The 17,661-nt window shown below is 46.9% G+C and overlaps 1 protein-coding gene across 2 annotated transcripts in view; it reads right to left on the bottom strand.

Annotated features, from left to right (window-relative positions):
• Window positions 1-15,941, bottom strand: part of LOC100119164 (neurotrimin) — a 38,829-nt gene extending 22,888 nt beyond the window's left edge. The window contains exons 1-2 of one of the 2 annotated variants that reach the window (XM_031931840.1): window positions 15,788-15,922; window positions 9,060-9,157 (exon numbers count right to left, since the gene is read on the bottom strand). In XM_031931840.1, the coding sequence (XP_031787700.1) occupies window positions 9,060-9,157; window positions 15,788-15,875 (186 nt within the window). In that variant the 5' untranslated portion in view covers window positions 15,876-15,922. Of the gene's footprint in view, window positions 1-9,059; window positions 9,158-15,787 lie in introns of both variants that reach the window. The other variant, XM_031931841.1, reaches the window with a different exon arrangement.
• Window positions 15,942-17,661: the final 1,720 nt, after the last annotated feature.

A 17,661-nucleotide genomic window follows, 5' to 3' on the forward strand; every position in this document is an offset into this window, starting at 1 on the left:
CCCCCTAATGGAAAAAAATGTAATGAATTGTAATAAAACGTAAAAAAATGTAAGAAAATGTGAGAAACTGTACCTTTTTGTTGGATTTCGGACCTTTTTTCTCCTACGTTATTGTACACTTTCTTACATTTTCAGATTTGTTAACTTTTTTTTACATTTTATTACATTTTATTACATATGTTATTTTACCGCCTAATATAGTCAATATATTTTGTAATTATTAATTTTATAATAAAATGTATCAATGCATAATAAATTGTAAGAAAAAGTAAAAGGATGTAAGCAGAAGTAAGAAAATAAAAAAGACGCCATTTTCGTATATAATATTACGCTTACAGACAATTTTTTACATTTTGTTATACTTTTTTACGTATTGTTACATTTGTCATTTCAAAGAAGAGACCCCGATGAAATCCTGGATCAATGGATTTGTAATGAATTGTAATAAAACGAAAAAAGGTCCGAAATCCAACAAAAACGTACAAAATGGTACGATTTGTTACATTTTCTTATATTTTATTACACTTTATTACATTTTTTATTTCCACTACCACGGCCGTACGTAATAATACTTTTGTATTTAAATAAACTCGTGCAAGTTACAAGTAGACAAAAATAAAAATAAGGCGCTTTACGTAACAGTCAAACTGAGTGCGGCTTCGCTCTGATTTGAGAAAAAACACAGATAGCTCTTATTCACACTTACGCAATGACATGGTTATTATATAGTCATATACGCAATCGGTGTATCTGTATATTTCATACCTGGCTCTTGTCGGGCGAGCCTTTATAAATATATAAAGACGGAATGAAATTACGAAATAAGTCATAGAGTCAGTTAGCATAGCAAAGTATGCTAATAACGAGTACTGCCAAGAGAACTCTCACTGAATTTTACTTCGGTGATAATAAGTTTCTTTAATGAAAAAATTGCCCAGCACAGTTTTTTATGAGTATACAAAAAAAGCTATCTACTGCAATCATGAGAATGAACATTTTCCATCCTGTAAACTGGAATTTTGTCTAAAAAGGCTATTACGAGCTTGATTTCTGTGTCAGCACCCATTTCAAACCAGAATTTGAGCTACTGCATGCTTCTGCTAGTCCTGCCAGCGGAAAGCGCACCGGAATCCGAACTCTTGGATTCTATATTATACATAGTCTGATGTAAGCGATCCTACACGCCTATTGACAACCGGTGTTATAAGGCTCTTCATTGCGCAGATTGTTTTTATCATTACATACTCCTCCGATTAGTAACTGATAGCGCAAATCTTTAGATGAACGCTGGAACCGGTATTTTAGTATAGTATCCACTGCAATCACGCGCTCTTATGATTGTGTTGTCTGTTCTCCGTTGCCGAGGAGGATGCGGGAGCGATGACAACTGCCCCGAAAGGGGATGTGTAGAATGATTCAGCGTAGATGCCAGCGAAGGCGCGCTGACTTGCAGGGGGGCGTTAGGATGCGAGAATGAAACCGTAATGTGTCTGACGACGAGTTAACACTGTGCTCGTCAAAGTCTGAAAGCTCTCATACTTAGTTCTAGAGAGGTATGAGGGTTATCACCTCTAGAGCAGTGGACTCACCTGCGATCGAAACAGGATCCGAAGCGCGCAGGTTTAACATACTATCATGGCTCAAAAAAATCAAATCCGAACCAAAAGGGACTTAAGGGTCGGAACTTGGAATGTTCGCAGTCTATACAGAGCAGGCGCGTTTAAAGAACTCGTAAAGGAAGCTGATAGGTACAATCTAGATTTGGTAGCAATACAGGAATCGCGGTGGCCAGATGGCAGAGTACTAGCATCGGGTAACTTCACGTACCTGTATGGGGCCTCTCTAGGTATCGGATTTCTCGTAAGCAAAAGCATCATACATTCGGTTAAAAGTTTCAAACCCGTCAATGATAGGCTCTCGTACATCATTATCGAAGGTGAATGGTATAGATATGTATTTATTAATGTACACTGTCCTACGGAGGACAAAGAAGAAGAAGCTAAGGATCTCTATTACGAAATTTTAGAGCAGGTAATCGACCAGTTCGCGTCTTACGACACAAGAATAGTATTAGGCGATTTCAATGCTAAAATAGGTAGGGAGGAAATGTTTAGACCTACTATAGGGAAGGAAAGCCTGCACGAAGCCAGCAATGATAACGGTATTAGGGTCATAACTTTCGCGGCGGCAAAAGATCTTATAATCAAAACTACGTGTTTTAAACACAAGGACATACACAAGGCAACGTGGACATCGCCGGACGAGGCCACAAAGAACCAAATTGATCATTTCCTCATTGAAAAAAGACATCATACTAACGTTCTCGACGTAAGGGCTTACAGAGGGGCAGATAGCGACTCGGACTACTTCCTAGTAGTAGCCAAATTAAGAGCTAGACTAGTAGCGAATCAAAATAGTAAGCGAGCAAACAAGGTAGAAAGCTTCGATATTGAGAAGCTACGAGATAGAACCGAGCGAATTAGGTACCAGATAGAAATTAATAACAGGTTTCAGGCACTTGAAGAAGCAAACACATCGCCGGAGGGGAATGACGAACCGAATATCTTATGGGGGACATCGAAAAAACGGTAAAAGAGGCCGCGAATAAAGTACTGGGTAAAAAGAGAAAGCCAAAGAGCAAACCATGGTTTGACGAGTGCGAACTCTGGTTTGAAAGGTGCAAAAAGGCTAAATTAGGTAGCTTACAAAATAGAAGCGATAGGACCGTAGAAGAGTATTCTAACGTAAGGAAACAGACGAGCGCGATCTACAGAAATAAGAAGCGGGAGTATCAAAAGAAGCTTATTAGGAGAATAGAAACTAACAGTAAGGAAAATAACCCCCGCGAAATGTACAGAGGGATTAACGCCATCAGAAAGGGTTTTAGGAGTAGAGCGCAATTGATGAAGGACGAAAACGGGGACCTCGTAACAAATGACAACGACTTACTGTCGCTGTGTAAAAATTATTTCGATAAATTATTAAACGTGCACGAAAATAGCGAAGAATTAGGGGACGAAATTCACACTGCTGAACTCCACGTGGAGGAACCGAGCTACCAAGAAGTAGAGGCCGCGATTAAAAAACTAAAAAACAACAAAGCCGCGGGAAATGACTCTATACCAGCTGAGTTACTCAAATATGGGGGCGTCGAGCTCACTTTCAAAATCTATAAACTAGTATGTGCCATCTAGAAAAATGAAACAATACCCGAAAATTGGAAGGAATCTATCATTATACCGATTTTTAAAAAGGGGGATAAGACAGACTGCAATAACTATAGGGGTATCTCACTTTTAGCAACGTGCTACAAAGTTCTGTCAAACGTAATACATGCTAGACTCACTCCATTCGCGGAAGATATAGTAGGAGATTATCAGTGCGGATTTCGGCGCAACAGATCGACGAGCGATCAAATGTTTACCATAAGACAGTTGTTAGAGAAAAAATGGGAATTTTGCGAAACCATACACCAACTATTTATAGATTTTAAAAAAGCGTACGACTCTATTAAGCGAAGCAAAATGTATCAAATTCTAGTACTTCTCGGTGTACCGAAAAAACTCGTGAGATTAATTCAAATATGTCTGAACGGAAGCACGGGAAAGGTCCGAGTAGGCGGTAATGTATCAGAACCCTTCATGATACGCGATGGTTTAAAATAAGGGGATGGGCTCTCTACGGTGCTGTTCAACTTAACGTTAGAGTATGCCGTTAGAAAAATGCAGGTTAGCCAGCTGGGCGCAACGCTTAATGGAACAACGCAGATACTAGGCTACGCAGATGATTTGGATATACTGGGAGATTGTAGGGAAACGGTAGCAAGAAGCGCGGAAATCCTCATAAAAGCGGTGGAGTATACAGGGTTAGAAGTGAGTGAATCAAAAACAAAGTACATGATTGTGGATAAGCTAGGCATCTGCAGAGGGGAGGAAGATCTCAGAGTTCGGAATTTTACTTTAGAAAAGGTTAGCGAATTCAGGTATCTGGGTACGACCATAAAAGATAGAAACGAGATTAATGTCCAAATAAATAAGAGACTCCATTCGGGTAATGCTTGCTTCTACGCTGTGAGTAATTTACTTAAGTCGAGGCTGTTGTCTAAAAACGTTAAATTTGTGTTAAAACGTTCGATTGTGGACACAGCCTTATAAAAAGATGATCCTAACGTATAAGATTTGCCATTCAGAGACCTCCGTGAACCGATAGTCTTCTTCGATGTTAATTATAGCAAGGCTGTATCATATTTTTATCAAGCATAATTTCATAATGTACAAACTCGAAAGAGGTAAAGAATTCTAACAACATCAATTTCATCGTTATATCGATTGAATGATATATGATCTTTTCACGTTCGTACTGAGTGTAATATAAATATAGGAGACCATTGGAAAATATGAGTAGGGAACTGAAACTCAGAAATTTCACTTTTTTCTTCGATTTCCGTATTTTCGACGATTTTTACCCTATATTAAATTTCTTGCCCTTTTCGATAGAGACGGTCGTTATCAATGATTTTTTTTAATTCAAGATCCCGGGCTCCGCTGTTTATCGATGTCGAAAAAATAACGATTACTCGTCCAGGTAATTAATAACCCGGGACGCAATAAAGGCTATTTTTTGGCAATTAGTAATTGGCCCGTAACGTTTTGTTGGCATAGGGTTTTGAGGTGGCACCCATGTTTTTTACATATTGTACGTTAAAAACTTGGTCTGGTTAGTGTGCCTCAAAATTGCAAGAGCTCGATTTTTTGACCGTGAAGTGTCCGACTTCTCGTAGAATGCCTCATATATAATAATGTGTAAATAATGATTATATTTTCGAACTTGAAAGTTCATGACCTCTCAGTGCATATCCCGCTGTCAGGTTTCCAGATGAATTTCAAACAATTTTCTGTCAAGCCAACGCTGCTCCATTTTTCACGTTTGCAACTTTTTAGTACATATATCGAAGTAGGAGAATTGTGCCCTTATGCTGCTAATCATTCCCATTTCGGGCATAACTTTTCATTGATACGACGAAAAATTAAATCCATAATTTCAATGCGTTACCTAGATAATATTTTTTTATGAAAGAATTATTTTCTTACTAAAAAATTTAGTATGGATTTAAAAACGCTATTGACTGCTATCATTATCGATGATGAAAACTCGGATAGTAAATAATTTATATACATTCCTGTACTTTTTTTCTATATTCCAAAGATTACTATAAATAGTGGGAATGCTCGCGTTGGCCACATTTAAAGAGTAAATAACAATATTTAGAAAAGGTATTTTTTATAACTATTTTGCTGCGATTATTTCTAGAAATATCAGTCACGAAGCACATTTAACAGCCGGAATAAATTCACATAAATTCACACCAGACAATCGACCTATATAATGTGACCCCATCCGTTGTCGGGGGCTGAAAACATAAAACAGCCATAATGGGCGCATCTCCCCTGCAGTTTTTGAAGGCCTGCCGAAAGACGTTCATTCTGCTTGAATCTCGGCGGGCCGTAGGTCGGTGTCTATTGAGCAAATGAATTGAGAAACGCGACTGCGATCGAATCGACTGAACTGCTCATTTTGAAGTTTATTTCGAATGGGAGAAACTTAGGTTTTAGAGTCAATAGCTTTAATTCTCTCTCCCTCGCGTGCTCTCTCCCTAGAAGCGCTGAAATAACACAAGTTACGGCGTTCTATTTTAGTTCTATGCAGAGGCACAACTGAAATGTTGTAAACTTGTACCTGAGAGATGTATATCGTAAACATTTGAGCAGTTCGCTATGGAAAGGATCGTGTAACAAGCGCGCAAGTGTCAGGCATGCGGGTCCTGGATCCAGATAAAGCTGCAGAAAGTGTTGTTTTATACAAAGTAATACGAGCTTCCACGGCGATTCACTGTTTTTCTAGATACCCCCTATCTCTGGTCTAGCGGGTTATTTTGCTTCCTCAGTATACAGTCAAAATTTAACGGTATACGTGTTATGAAAAATTCAACAACTTTGTATAAATAATAAATGCATAATATACAAAAGTTGTTTGAATACGCGCAGTTGATTCGATCATAGCCAGCGAGAACATATAACAACAAGCTATGAATGATAGAACGCGTTTCGAAGGTAACGTAAAAATCATTGCATCAGCAATAAATATGATCATTATGAGTAAAAAATTGGAGTAACTGCACGCTTTCTACTACTTCGATATCTCTGTACTTTGACTTACCCGCGGCTACATCGCTGGGCAAATTCTGTATCTATATATGGCGAACAACCGAGAATGAGACTCCTAAATGTTTATCAGTTAATGCCGTGCACGATGCTTCTATTAATGCGTACTGTCTTTTTCTGCAGGGTTCTCTCAATGAACATTAAAGTCTATTATTCCAGAATGGCCTATATCCCTATTTCTATAATAATTCCTCAAATAAATACAGCCCTTTCGTATACCGCATCAACTCGATATTCCGACTCAATAATACGCATAATATGAGTAGCGACAGGAAAGCGACGAATAATAAAAGGCTATATTAAAATTAAGCTAATCCAAACTCCGAATAAAATATTCACGCCGCCAAACCTTATCAACTCGCGGCGCTCGACGAAGATAGAAGGCATAACCGCGTGTAGCTGCAGCAGCGCGCAACGGCTAGTCTTTATCCCCGAGAAAAATGTCAGTGCGGCCGCGGTGTGCTGTGCAGCACTGAGCCTTGTAGGATCGCGCGAAGACTCGCGCATAAAGAAGCTACGTGGTGCTAACTCTATATATAGTTATACAGAGGCGCGAGCCCCAAGCACATTGCCTGCCATAAATTTCGCCGACGCGCGCGTGCCGATCGATGCGCGCGCGGAAATGCGAGGGCAAAAAAATTCTACTCTAAATAGCGGCTCCTTAAACAGCTCACAGGTGTCCGCGCGCGCGCACGCGATACATACACAGCACGCATCTGTAATAGGATTGATTTTGCCGCGCGCGGCTAATACAGCTTGTTCCCCGCAACTTTTCCTCGCGCGCTCTGCGGAGTTACAGTTATAATGGCTTGGGGGATTAATCAGAAAGAGAGAGCGAAATTTCCAATCGCTCGAGCTCCGTTGCCGCCGCCGCAGTCTAAGTCGTCGAAACGCACACGAACCGCGAAATTGGCGCGAGCGACAGCTGGAGTGTGGCTAATGAAAGTCTTATGGTTTAAATCTGGCCAATTGGCCAAGTAGCTAAGGATAAGCTGCATCGGGGGAACAATAGAAGCGTTTTCCCTCGTTCAGCTCCCTCGCATACTGCACGCGTGAGCGGCGGCGCAAGACGTACACGCGAGTCTGTTGGAGCTATATACACGTACGTGAGGCGAATGTCTAGTCGGACGAGCGACACTAAAGCGCGCGGAATCGAAACAACTCGGATTAGCTCGCTCGCTTCGCTCTTTCTATTTGCTCGCTATAGCTGTAGCTGTATTAGTCTCTCTTTCTCTATATATAAAGCAACTCTCTATACTGGAAATTCGGTATTCGGAGAGACGAGCTCGTCGCGAGAGGAATGGCTTATTAATTTCGCATCGCGCTCGAATTTCATTTAGCCGATAACTCCACCGCGCGTCCTGGGAACTGCGTCGGCTGGAAAATGTTGAACGACCTTCGAGACTCCGGCGGCCCTCCACTCCTGGATATTCCTTCGGATGTACCTAGCTGCGCGCGCGACTAATTTATACTCGCCCTACACGGGGGGAACACCAACTGCGGCTGATATTGAATAATTCAACTACGTACGGGAAACGTCCAGATCTATAAACACGCACACACACACACACGCGCGAGGAGTCGGAGCCGAGGTAAATTTGAAATTACTCTTAATACCGAAACTATTCTCAAGTTTAAATCGGATGAAGCAGCTACCTCGACGCGTCTGAATTATATAGATGTATCCAGCGTTCGCGCCGTCAGATAACTATATTAATTTTTCGGCAATAATAGGGACGTCAAACCGAAGCGGGAATTCGCGTGCGGAGGACCTGTCTCCGTGAGATAAATCTGACGGCCGCCCCGCCGCTGCCGTAATAAAGGCGCAGGCTTTAATCGAAAGACTCCTCTCGATTCTCGAGCACAATATTTCCTAATCTGGTCCGCATAGTGACACAAAGGAAAATGAGACGAAGCCGCGGGTGTACACATCAGGCACGTATAATATATATATTTAGCGGACAGTAGACTGCACTCAGGGCAAATCAAAGCTAAATGAGCAGAGAGAGAGGGTCGGTTGCGTGCACATACTGCAGCGGCCCGAGAGAGATCTCGAGGAGTCGTGCATGTGCGCGCGTGTGTGCACAGCAAACTGCGCGGCTCCTTCGAGTACATCGGTGAGCAAAGGAAGGCACGTCGAGAGCGCGTCTCGAGATTCGCCTTAGCATAGCGATCGGCGGCAGAACTGTTGCTCTCGCGCGTCAATACCACCAGCGAAATTCCGACCGGCCGGACCGAATCGCAGGACGGAATTTACGACGGCGGAGCTTTCATTTCCGGCCGAATCTTTTTTATCGCCGCAAGCGCAGCCGGATTTCGCGACGTTGTAATTGAATCTCGCGGCGTGTATATATATGCGCACTTCATCACGCGGCTAAAAAATGAAAGCTGGGAGAGGAGAAACGAGGAAGGAAAGAGAGTATTGTTGGCTAGCGTCGAAAATCGCTTTCCAGAGGGCGAGGACTCCGCAAGCTCTCTTTCTCTCGGAGTGGGGGATCAGCTCTATTAGAGAGTAAACGCGCGCGGAGAATAGGAACGGGAGAAAGAGATAGCGCGCGGAAAATCAGCGCGGGTGAAAGAGCTGCTTAACAAACTGCTGAACTCACACCCGCTGGGACTTTGCTCCCTACTTATACATACAGCTTGCTCGCGCTTAATGGACTTTCCCCTACTCCCCGGCGGCAGCGGCGGCGGCGGAAGAGCTGCGAGATGCGTTCTCGTACATCTGCATCGGCTGTTGCAAATGCTCATTTTCTTATTTGCACGCGCCAGAGCTCGTTGTCGTCGTCGTCGTCACAACAAAGGGCGCAATCGCGCCGCGCGGCGCTCTGCACTTACCTTGTAGGGGCCGAGGTTCTCGACGATGCAGGCGAACACAGCTTCCCGGCCCACCGAAACGGTGAGGTTGTTCAAAGGCTTGGCAAATCTTGGTAAGTCTGCAACGAAGCGAATACTTGGGTTAACTTCCGCCTGCTGCTGCTCCCTCGTGAGTCTGTGTCTGCGTGTGATGCGACTTTACAAGTGCACGCCCGCCTCGCGATCCAGCCGCCGCCGATTTCAAAGTTCCGTATAACTCGCCGCGCGAATCCGGCTCGGAAGCTTCTGCGGGCGCGTGTTTTGCGGAGAAGAATTTCCCGGCGACGAGAGGCTAATCCTCTTACGATGACTGAAAAATACAAGGCCCGTGCGCGCGCGCAAAGATTTAGTTCGAGCGCGGCAATATTGCGCGGAGAGAAGAGAGTCCCATCAATCCATTGTCGTCTCGTGTCAGGTCGTGTATTCCGCGCGCGCGACGAAAGCCACAGCTACGCGCGGACCCGAGAAAAGACGCGCGCCGGCACTTTCCAGTCGCTATCTATCATCCCATCGTTTCTCAGCTCTGCTGCTTCCTCAGCCGCAGTCTGCGCTTTGAGCCGCCAGTCTCCGGGAATTGACGTGTTTGCTTATTTTGACTGGGCGCTGCACAAAGCCTGCGTCTTTCTCGCGCTCTGTGTATCGCGTCAGGCGAGCGTTTTTTTGAAAAATTGCACCGTTAGCATTGAATTTCGAGAGCCAACTCATTCGACAAACGCGTAAATAATTCATCGTATAGAGAGAGGGATCGATTACGGTCTGCCGAGTCGTCGGCCGCGTGACTGTATACGCGAGATCGCGTGCGTGCAGAGCTTGCGTGGAAGCCTTATGCAATACGACAACATAGTTCCGCGGGAGGACTCGCGTTGCAGCACTTCGATCTATCTCTCGAACCGCTGGAATTCGCGCTCGGCCTATATAACGGTCTAATTACAGGCTTTGCGCGCGCATGTGTCAACGGAGTGCAGCGTATACATCGGATGGTTAAAAAAATTCCGTTTGCCGTATAGCTGTATATTTTCACTAATTAAACTCGAACTTTCTCGCTCGCGCGCGCTTTCAAGAAACGCACGGCTCGAATATTGCCCGGGAGTACCGGCAGAGAGAGAGAGAGAGAGAGAGAGAGAGAGAGAGAGACGAGAAGTTTTAATTGCGGTTGCGAAATGTGCATAAGCACGCGCCATCCTCGCTGTACTTCAATTTTTCTTTTCCTTCCCCCCCCCCCCCTCTCTCTCTCTCAGGGGTGCACTATAACAAAGCTTAAAACTCCTTGCGAGCCGCGCGGGGGATACCGATTTCGCAGCCGTCTCTCCGCACGGCGCTCGTGCTTCTGCTCATAAATAACGAAACATATACGGGATTGCGTAATGCAACGTAATGCAGGCTTGCAGAATAGAAAATCCGTAACGATCAGCAATACACTGCGCCGTGGTACAGCAGCGCGCAGAGAGAGAGAGAGAGAGAGAGAGAGAGAGAGAGAGAGAGAGAAAGCATCGACGCGTATAGGTATAGCAGAGGCTTGGCAGACGTCCGGCGATCGCGTGAGTCTCTGCCTGACGTATAAAGTATGTCAACGTCGTCACTTGGTTTCAGCAGCGCGAGCGAGAGAGGGTAGACGCCCGGACGTCGTAAGTATAATCCTTTGGTGGAGGTCCGCTCCTAATTAACATCGGAATGGGCTGAGCGCGCGCGGGCGAGTGTGTTGCAGCGGCAGTAGTAGCGGAGCGGTATAGTCAGACACTCGGCGTTTTCATTGCGGCGGCAATAAATCCGGGAAACGGATAAGCGTTATCGGTAGCCCTTCGGCCTCGCGCTACAACTATCTCTCCTGCTATACTCGTTGCTTTGCACCTGTGTGAATAGAGAGAGAGAGAGAGAGAGAGAGAGAGAGAGAGAGAGAGAGAGAGCGGGAGCAGCGCCGCACCACGTGACGGACGAACAATAGAAAACGCATGACAATGGCTCTATGATGTTTCCTTGATAGCGACTACTAGCTCTCCGCTATTAACGGCAGAATCTCCCTCTCTGTGTACACACGTCTATCTCTCTGTTTTTCTACGCGGACGCTTTGTGTGCCACCCTTTTCCCATCTCTCTCTCTCTCTCTTTCTCCGAAAGCCGACGAATTTTCGAGCGAATAACGCGGCGCATCAGCGAATTGCCGAGGCGTCCGCGGTATGAATAATCTATGAGACGTTAACGCAGCGGATAATCTTAATAGGCCCGGCGCGCGAAAAACGGAGAGAGAGAGAAAGAGAGACGCGCTGCCGACTGCTGCTGAAATTGAAGCGTTCACGATGGCGCTTTAATTATTCCTCCGAACGAATTAACGGGCCTGCACACGCAACTACCTGCCCCGGCGTCGGCTGACTTATTCGCCGCCGCGGATTCGGCCGTCTATCTCTCTCCAGCAGCACTGCCGACGTATAGGTACGTTATATACTCGACTCCGGCATAAAATATCCTTCCCCGAAGTACTTTGCTAATGAATATCGATAGTCGATCACTGGCAGCAATAATCAGACGAGCTCCGCGCGGGTCAAATAAATATTTCCCGAAATCATCGCTGAGATATTGGAATAGACCGCAGCGAGAGGCAGAAAGCTAATCGAGTTCCACTCCTCTCTCCCATACTACATGCGAACAGACTATATTATGAATGATGAAGCCGCGCGCTCGCGCCGACTTCTCCTTTCAATATATTATTTCATTTTAAATCGCTGATGGGCAGAGCGAATATTACGCTCCAGTGCTCGATTCGATGTAAATGGCACTCGGCGCGCGGCCTTGATGCGCGCCCTTTTTTGCACATCGCCGATTGGCCAGCAGCGCTCGCGTCTCGTCGGGGATTTTTTAATCACTCTCTCGAAAATCGCACAGGTTAACTCTGCTTTCAGCGAGATGTTCGGCCGGCCGGCATTAGCGCGGCTTAAACTCCTTCGTTTTCATTAAGGGGCACGAGAGCGCGAGTTTGTTATTCGAGATTACGGCACGCAGCGAGTCATGGTCTCTCGGCGATTATCATGCGTTTTAATTAAAAATTCTATTAATTCGACGCTGTAAGCTCAAAGGAGGGAGCCGCTTAACTCTCTCCGCATATATACAGAGAGAGAGAGAGAGAGAGAGAGAGAGAGAGAGAGAGAGAGAGAGAGAGAGAGCGGTCCACGACGGCGTACAGAGCCTACACAGCCACTCGACTCGCTGTCGGCAGCGCCTTTTTCATTCTAATTATACGCGTATACATTGGATAAAAGTTGACCGTTTCAAGTTTGCCCGCGTTTCGCGCAAACAGCGTCGGCGGCGTCGTTGCATGCAGCAATTTTCGAAAAACGCGCCGACGAGCTGCACGAGGGAAAGCTTGGCGAAAGTTTAAAGAGTTTCGAATCTCCAATTCAAGCGCGCGCTCGCGGAAATTCGAGCGGGCGAGATCGTAAATTCTCGAGGCTCTCGATAAGCACGTTCCGGCGCAAGCGAGCGAGCAAAACGCTCTTCGCTCGCTCGCTCGGCCAGTTCAAAGAAGAAGACGCGCGGCCCTGATATGAATAATAATTAATCGCGCGCTGAAACTTGACGCATCTCATTAGAAGGGCCGCGCTGCTATTCCCCGCCTCGGAAAAAGATCGCTTACGCCCGGAGAGAGGAAGCAGTGATTTTCTTTTTCACTCGTTCATAATAGCCCTCGGCGTATAGATTCAATGACTCGCCGCGAGTTCGAGCGCGAACGCGTCAATTATATTACGGCTCTCGCGCGATCGATCCTTCGTTTACGCGGTATATGCATATCGTAACCGGTAATTTGTGACACGCGATCTCTGAGCAAACGAAAACTTGATGCCGTCACGTAGCCGCATAACCGCGGTGCGCTGACATTCCGATTATAGTTTAGCCAATCTCTTGCGCGCTCGCCGCACCTCTTCACCGAAATATCATTATTTTTGACAGCTATCGCGCATCGCTCGCTCGACACTACTCTAATTCAATCGCGCGCGGCCGAAACGCTATGTATAACTCTCCCATTATCGACGCGTTGCAGCGCGACCGAAAATATCCATATTCCTTCCGCAGCTGCAACGACGATCCGTATAATCGAAATCGCCGGGACGACACGCGCCGGAATAGCCCGCAAAGTAGCCTGCTTTGTGTCGCGCGTGCGTCCATCATAAGCACGAGCGATTCGAATGAAAGGCCGGCTCTCTGTGTGTACGGGTACAAATTAGCACTGCGTTTCACAGAAATAACTACGTCCATCCGCGCGCGTCCTGTTCATGGATGCGCGTGTCGGAATGCCGGACGGACGAGGAAAAAACAATTATACCACGGCTATTATATATATCGCCTCGTACCTGTGTGCGGCTGGATGCGCCTCAACGGCTAATTGCTTGTGTATACAAAAAGCCCCGACGAATTTCATTCGAAACATAACGCGCTTGGCCTACGTTTCGCGATTTTCAAATTAGCCTGTCTGTCTCTCTATATCCCGCGCACTGTGAACACACGCTGACGTTCGCCGCTTACAATGCACGCGAAATCGTTTAATAAGGCAGCTGCGGCGCGCGTAGCCAAGAGGAATTAATGATTTCCAAGCGCGCCTTACGGACAATGCTCGCTATACACGCGGAACAAGTGCAGCCGGGGAGAGAAAACCGCAGTCGCGCGCATAGAGGCAAAGCGAGAGAGAGAGAGGGGGGGGGGAACACAGAAGGAATGGCAAGGCGAGGCGAATTGCGAAGGCAAAGGGCAAATAATCGCCGAGCTGCGGCTCCGCCTGAGCCTGACAGCCGGCGTTGACCCCCTCAAAGGAACTCATTAAGCAATGCGTTAAATTCGCGACACAGCTAGCGCATAGGTTCAATAACGCGCCCGCCTCTCTGACCCGATCTTCGGCCGAATACCGATCGTGCAGTCCTTTGCAAGTCGCGCGCATAAGTTTGCCGGAAACCTTGCGGAATTCGCGCGGGTCTCACCTGGTCACTCATAAATGATAATAATATTTCGCTTGGATAAGAAGCTGACCGAGCAAGATGACCGCGCTTTACAAAGCGAAGCTCTGCTCCGCGGAAAAACGAGCTTTCGCGCATCTCATCGCTCGCGGAGATTCTCTCCCTAAGAGCATTACGCAAGCAACTAAGTCTTCAAAGAGAGCCGTGTTCTCTGTGTGCGGGTGAAGACGGTAAACACGCCCGGGGCAAGCAATTTTACAAAATCTCCGGAGGATCGGACGAAAAATACCATATTATTGGCTCTCGGCTGAAAAATGATTGCGTCCTCGAATTTCTACGTAGCTGCACTAATTCCCGATGAAAGCTAAGCGCCGTGGACGATCGATGAATTTGAATGCTATATACTGCACCCGTCCGGAAGGCTGTATGGCGGATTCGTAGGACGAAGCCAGGCCGGCTGACACTGCGGCTTCCTGTTTGCCAGTCGGAAGCAATCAATCGCGAAATCCCTCGACAAATACAGCGACTCTTGTTTGTCAATCATAGACGTCACTTATAGCTAATCACAGACACGCGTGATTAGCCAAGATTCCGCGAGGAGAGCCGCGACTCTGTCAAGCTATAGAAGATCGACGCTTTCGGGCGCGCGCGGCAAAAGTTTTTCGATTCAATCATGTTCGTTGTGCGTGTGCCGAAAACAAAGCTGCGCTGCCTAGTAATTAGGCAATGGGATTATCGCTCTCGAGCAGCGAGCCGAGCAAATCAGCGACAACTTACGAGCCTACGCTGCTGTACGTTAACGAGCGTAAAATACGACTGGGACGAGTTGACAAATGTTTACGGCGGCGAGGCACACGCAAAATCTATGTGCCACCAGCCGCACGGCTGCAATGAATCAGAAACTCGCCACCGCCGCCACGACGACGACAACTTCCCCGTATACTCGCATGTAATACCAAATGAGATTGCTTGGTCAATGGCCAAGCCTCATTTCCCTCCTATACCTTATATTCTCCATGCTAATTTAATGCCCCTCGAAACTTGGCGCATGACCACCATTACTAGCATTGCTTCGCGCAAAGTACACGCATTTTTCCCGGCGCGTCGCGTGCGGCAATCAATGCGAATCGATTGCAGAGCTAAATTACAACGCTCGTCCGTACACAAAAGCCACAAAGTGCGAATAAAGCCTTTATCCGCCGAAAATAATGACCGAACGCGCGATAACGCGCCGATGTGATTACTCGCCAAACACGCTGTGCCGCGCGCGCGCGCTCGGAGAACGATCGAATTGAAATTCAATCGAATGGCAAACAAAAGCTCCGCAAGAAAAAGCACCGGAGCGAAATTTTTTCCTCCGTCAGTTATAACACGACGAGGGTAGAGAGAGAGAGAGAGAGAGAGAGAGAGAGAGAGAGAGAGAGAGAGAGAGAGAGAGAGAAAGCGGTTCGACGGAAAGTTGTGCAAGGGAGGAGCGAAATTCGCCCGCTCCTCGAGAGTCTGTCGACGCTATACATACAGAGGAGAACTCGTCGAGTCGAAGGAAGCGAAGAAGTGGCGGAAGAAAATAAAGCCGGCGTTCCGGAGGGGCGGCTGCTTGTCAGCTCTTCAAAGAACTCGGCTTGTCACTGCCCGCGCGAAACAAAAAACTTTCATTCCAACTCGGAATTCCTCCCGATGTGCAAGTTATATACTCGCGAGCGTTAAACGCAGGCGCTCTCGTTCGACGATTGTGTGCATGAAAGCTGATGGAGAAAAATGCTCGAGTGAGTACCTGAGGCAGGATCGTTGAACGCAGAAACGAGGCACGCGGCCACGAGGTAGAGCAGTGGCGCCAAGGGGCTGGCGAGAACGGCGTGCATTGCGACGTGGATGGCGCGGCTAGGTTGACTGGCATCTAGCGGCGCGGCGAACCTCCGGTAAACCGCTCACTCGCGCTCTCCCCTACTCGTCGCTACGTAAGCGCCGCTACGGCACACGCTGCTTTTGCCGCCAGACGCGGGGCGCACGCGCGCCACGTTCCCATTTATTCGCCCGATACGCCAGCTTACTTATACCGCTCTATCTCTCTCTCTCTCTCTCTCTCTCTCTCTCTCTCTCTCTCTCTCTCTCTCTCTCTCTCTCTCTCTCTCTCTCTCTGCCCTCCCCCGCGACGACCAAGAGGTGCGAAAAGCTTTTAAATTATATGCTAAACGCGCGCGCCGCACATGCGTCTCGGCTTTCTCTTCCGGCTAAATCGCGAAACTATGCCCGCGTTTGTCTAGCTGCTTGATGAACGCGGTGCGCGCCGGTATAGGGGAGCTGGGTAAATTTTGAAAAAGGCTGAACGCCCTTTTTCCGTTCGTTATGGCTCATAATGGCACGTCGTTATAAGAATTAAGAATTAAGGAGCTTAAATTGAAGAAGATTGGATGCTCGAGGAAAAAAAAGCCTGCGTTTGAAAATAGCTGGTGGTTATATTTTTATGAAATTTTTCTCAAATTGAAGCCGCTTTGTTTTATTCTAAAGCTGACTATAGCCGCGCGCGTAATGAACAAGACCAATCGAGTTACAAAGATGTGTCAGCCTTTTGAAAAAATATACAGTTCAAGGATCTCCCCCTCACGTACAATTTAATTGCAAATTCGCCGCTTTCGATAGGTCTACTCGCGCAACTCGACTGCTCATCGCCTTTTTCCCACGCTACCGCGCGCCCGTTAACTCCGATGAAAAGCTAGAGCTACAACATTAATTAAGCCCGACAGCCACTTGAGTTTTAGCGTACGGAAGAAGAGAGGAAAATTTCGAAAAAAAAACTCTTCCACGGTATTTTATGAAAAGCGAGTGACGCGCTGCTGTCGTAAAATTCTGCTTCAGCTTTTTTAATAATACTTGCCTACGGCTATCTGAACGGTAGGCCATAAAGCCTAGACAAAAGGAGCGGCTTATTAAGTTTGAAAATTCAAGCCGATCCGGATACAGTTGGGAATAAATAAGACGAGAGCCGGCCCGCGCGCTAATTATTCCGCGGCGGTGGCAGCGGGTCTTAGCGCTATTAGCGGCGAAAGTAATTTCCAGTGTGAAAAGTTTCGGTTCTACTCGGAGCATTCGTTAAAGAGCCTGGGCCTGAAAGTTCACGCAAGCTCGGCTATGGGAGAGAGAGAGATTAAGGGATGCATTAGTTGAAAGGAAGAGAACGACGAAGTTACGTGCTGAGACGGTGCTTTCCTGCCGAAATGATCGTCTTTGAAATATTCAATTATGAGACCATTCGGTCCCGAGTCCCCGAAGGCTCTCCCGGGAAAAGATGTCCTTTTCCCCGGATAAACTCGCCGCGCATCGGAATTCCGAAGCGCGTCCGTTTGTGAAATAAAGCTCGATTTCAGCGCGCGGATCCTTGAATCGTTCCCCGGCGCGCCCGCGGGCAGAAAACGACAAAGAGATGCATGATAGAAAGAACGTCGCGCAGCAACAGGAGCGCTGAGATACTCCTCGCGCAAAACTCGAGCTCTCTCTCTCTCTCTCTCTCTCTCTCTCTCTCTCTCTCTCTCTCTCTCTCTCTCTCGGGCAAGAAAAATACGCGGCGAAGCGCGCTAGTCTTGAATTAACCGAGCAAGAGGAATCCGCGCGCGTGTGTGTATACCTACGGAAAAGTGGCGAATCCGCAGA

Source organism: Nasonia vitripennis, chromosome 5 (assembly GCF_009193385.2).
Source record: "Nasonia vitripennis strain AsymCx chromosome 5, Nvit_psr_1.1, whole genome shotgun sequence".
In the NCBI taxonomy this organism is placed as follows: Eukaryota; Metazoa; Arthropoda; class Insecta; order Hymenoptera; family Pteromalidae; genus Nasonia; species Nasonia vitripennis.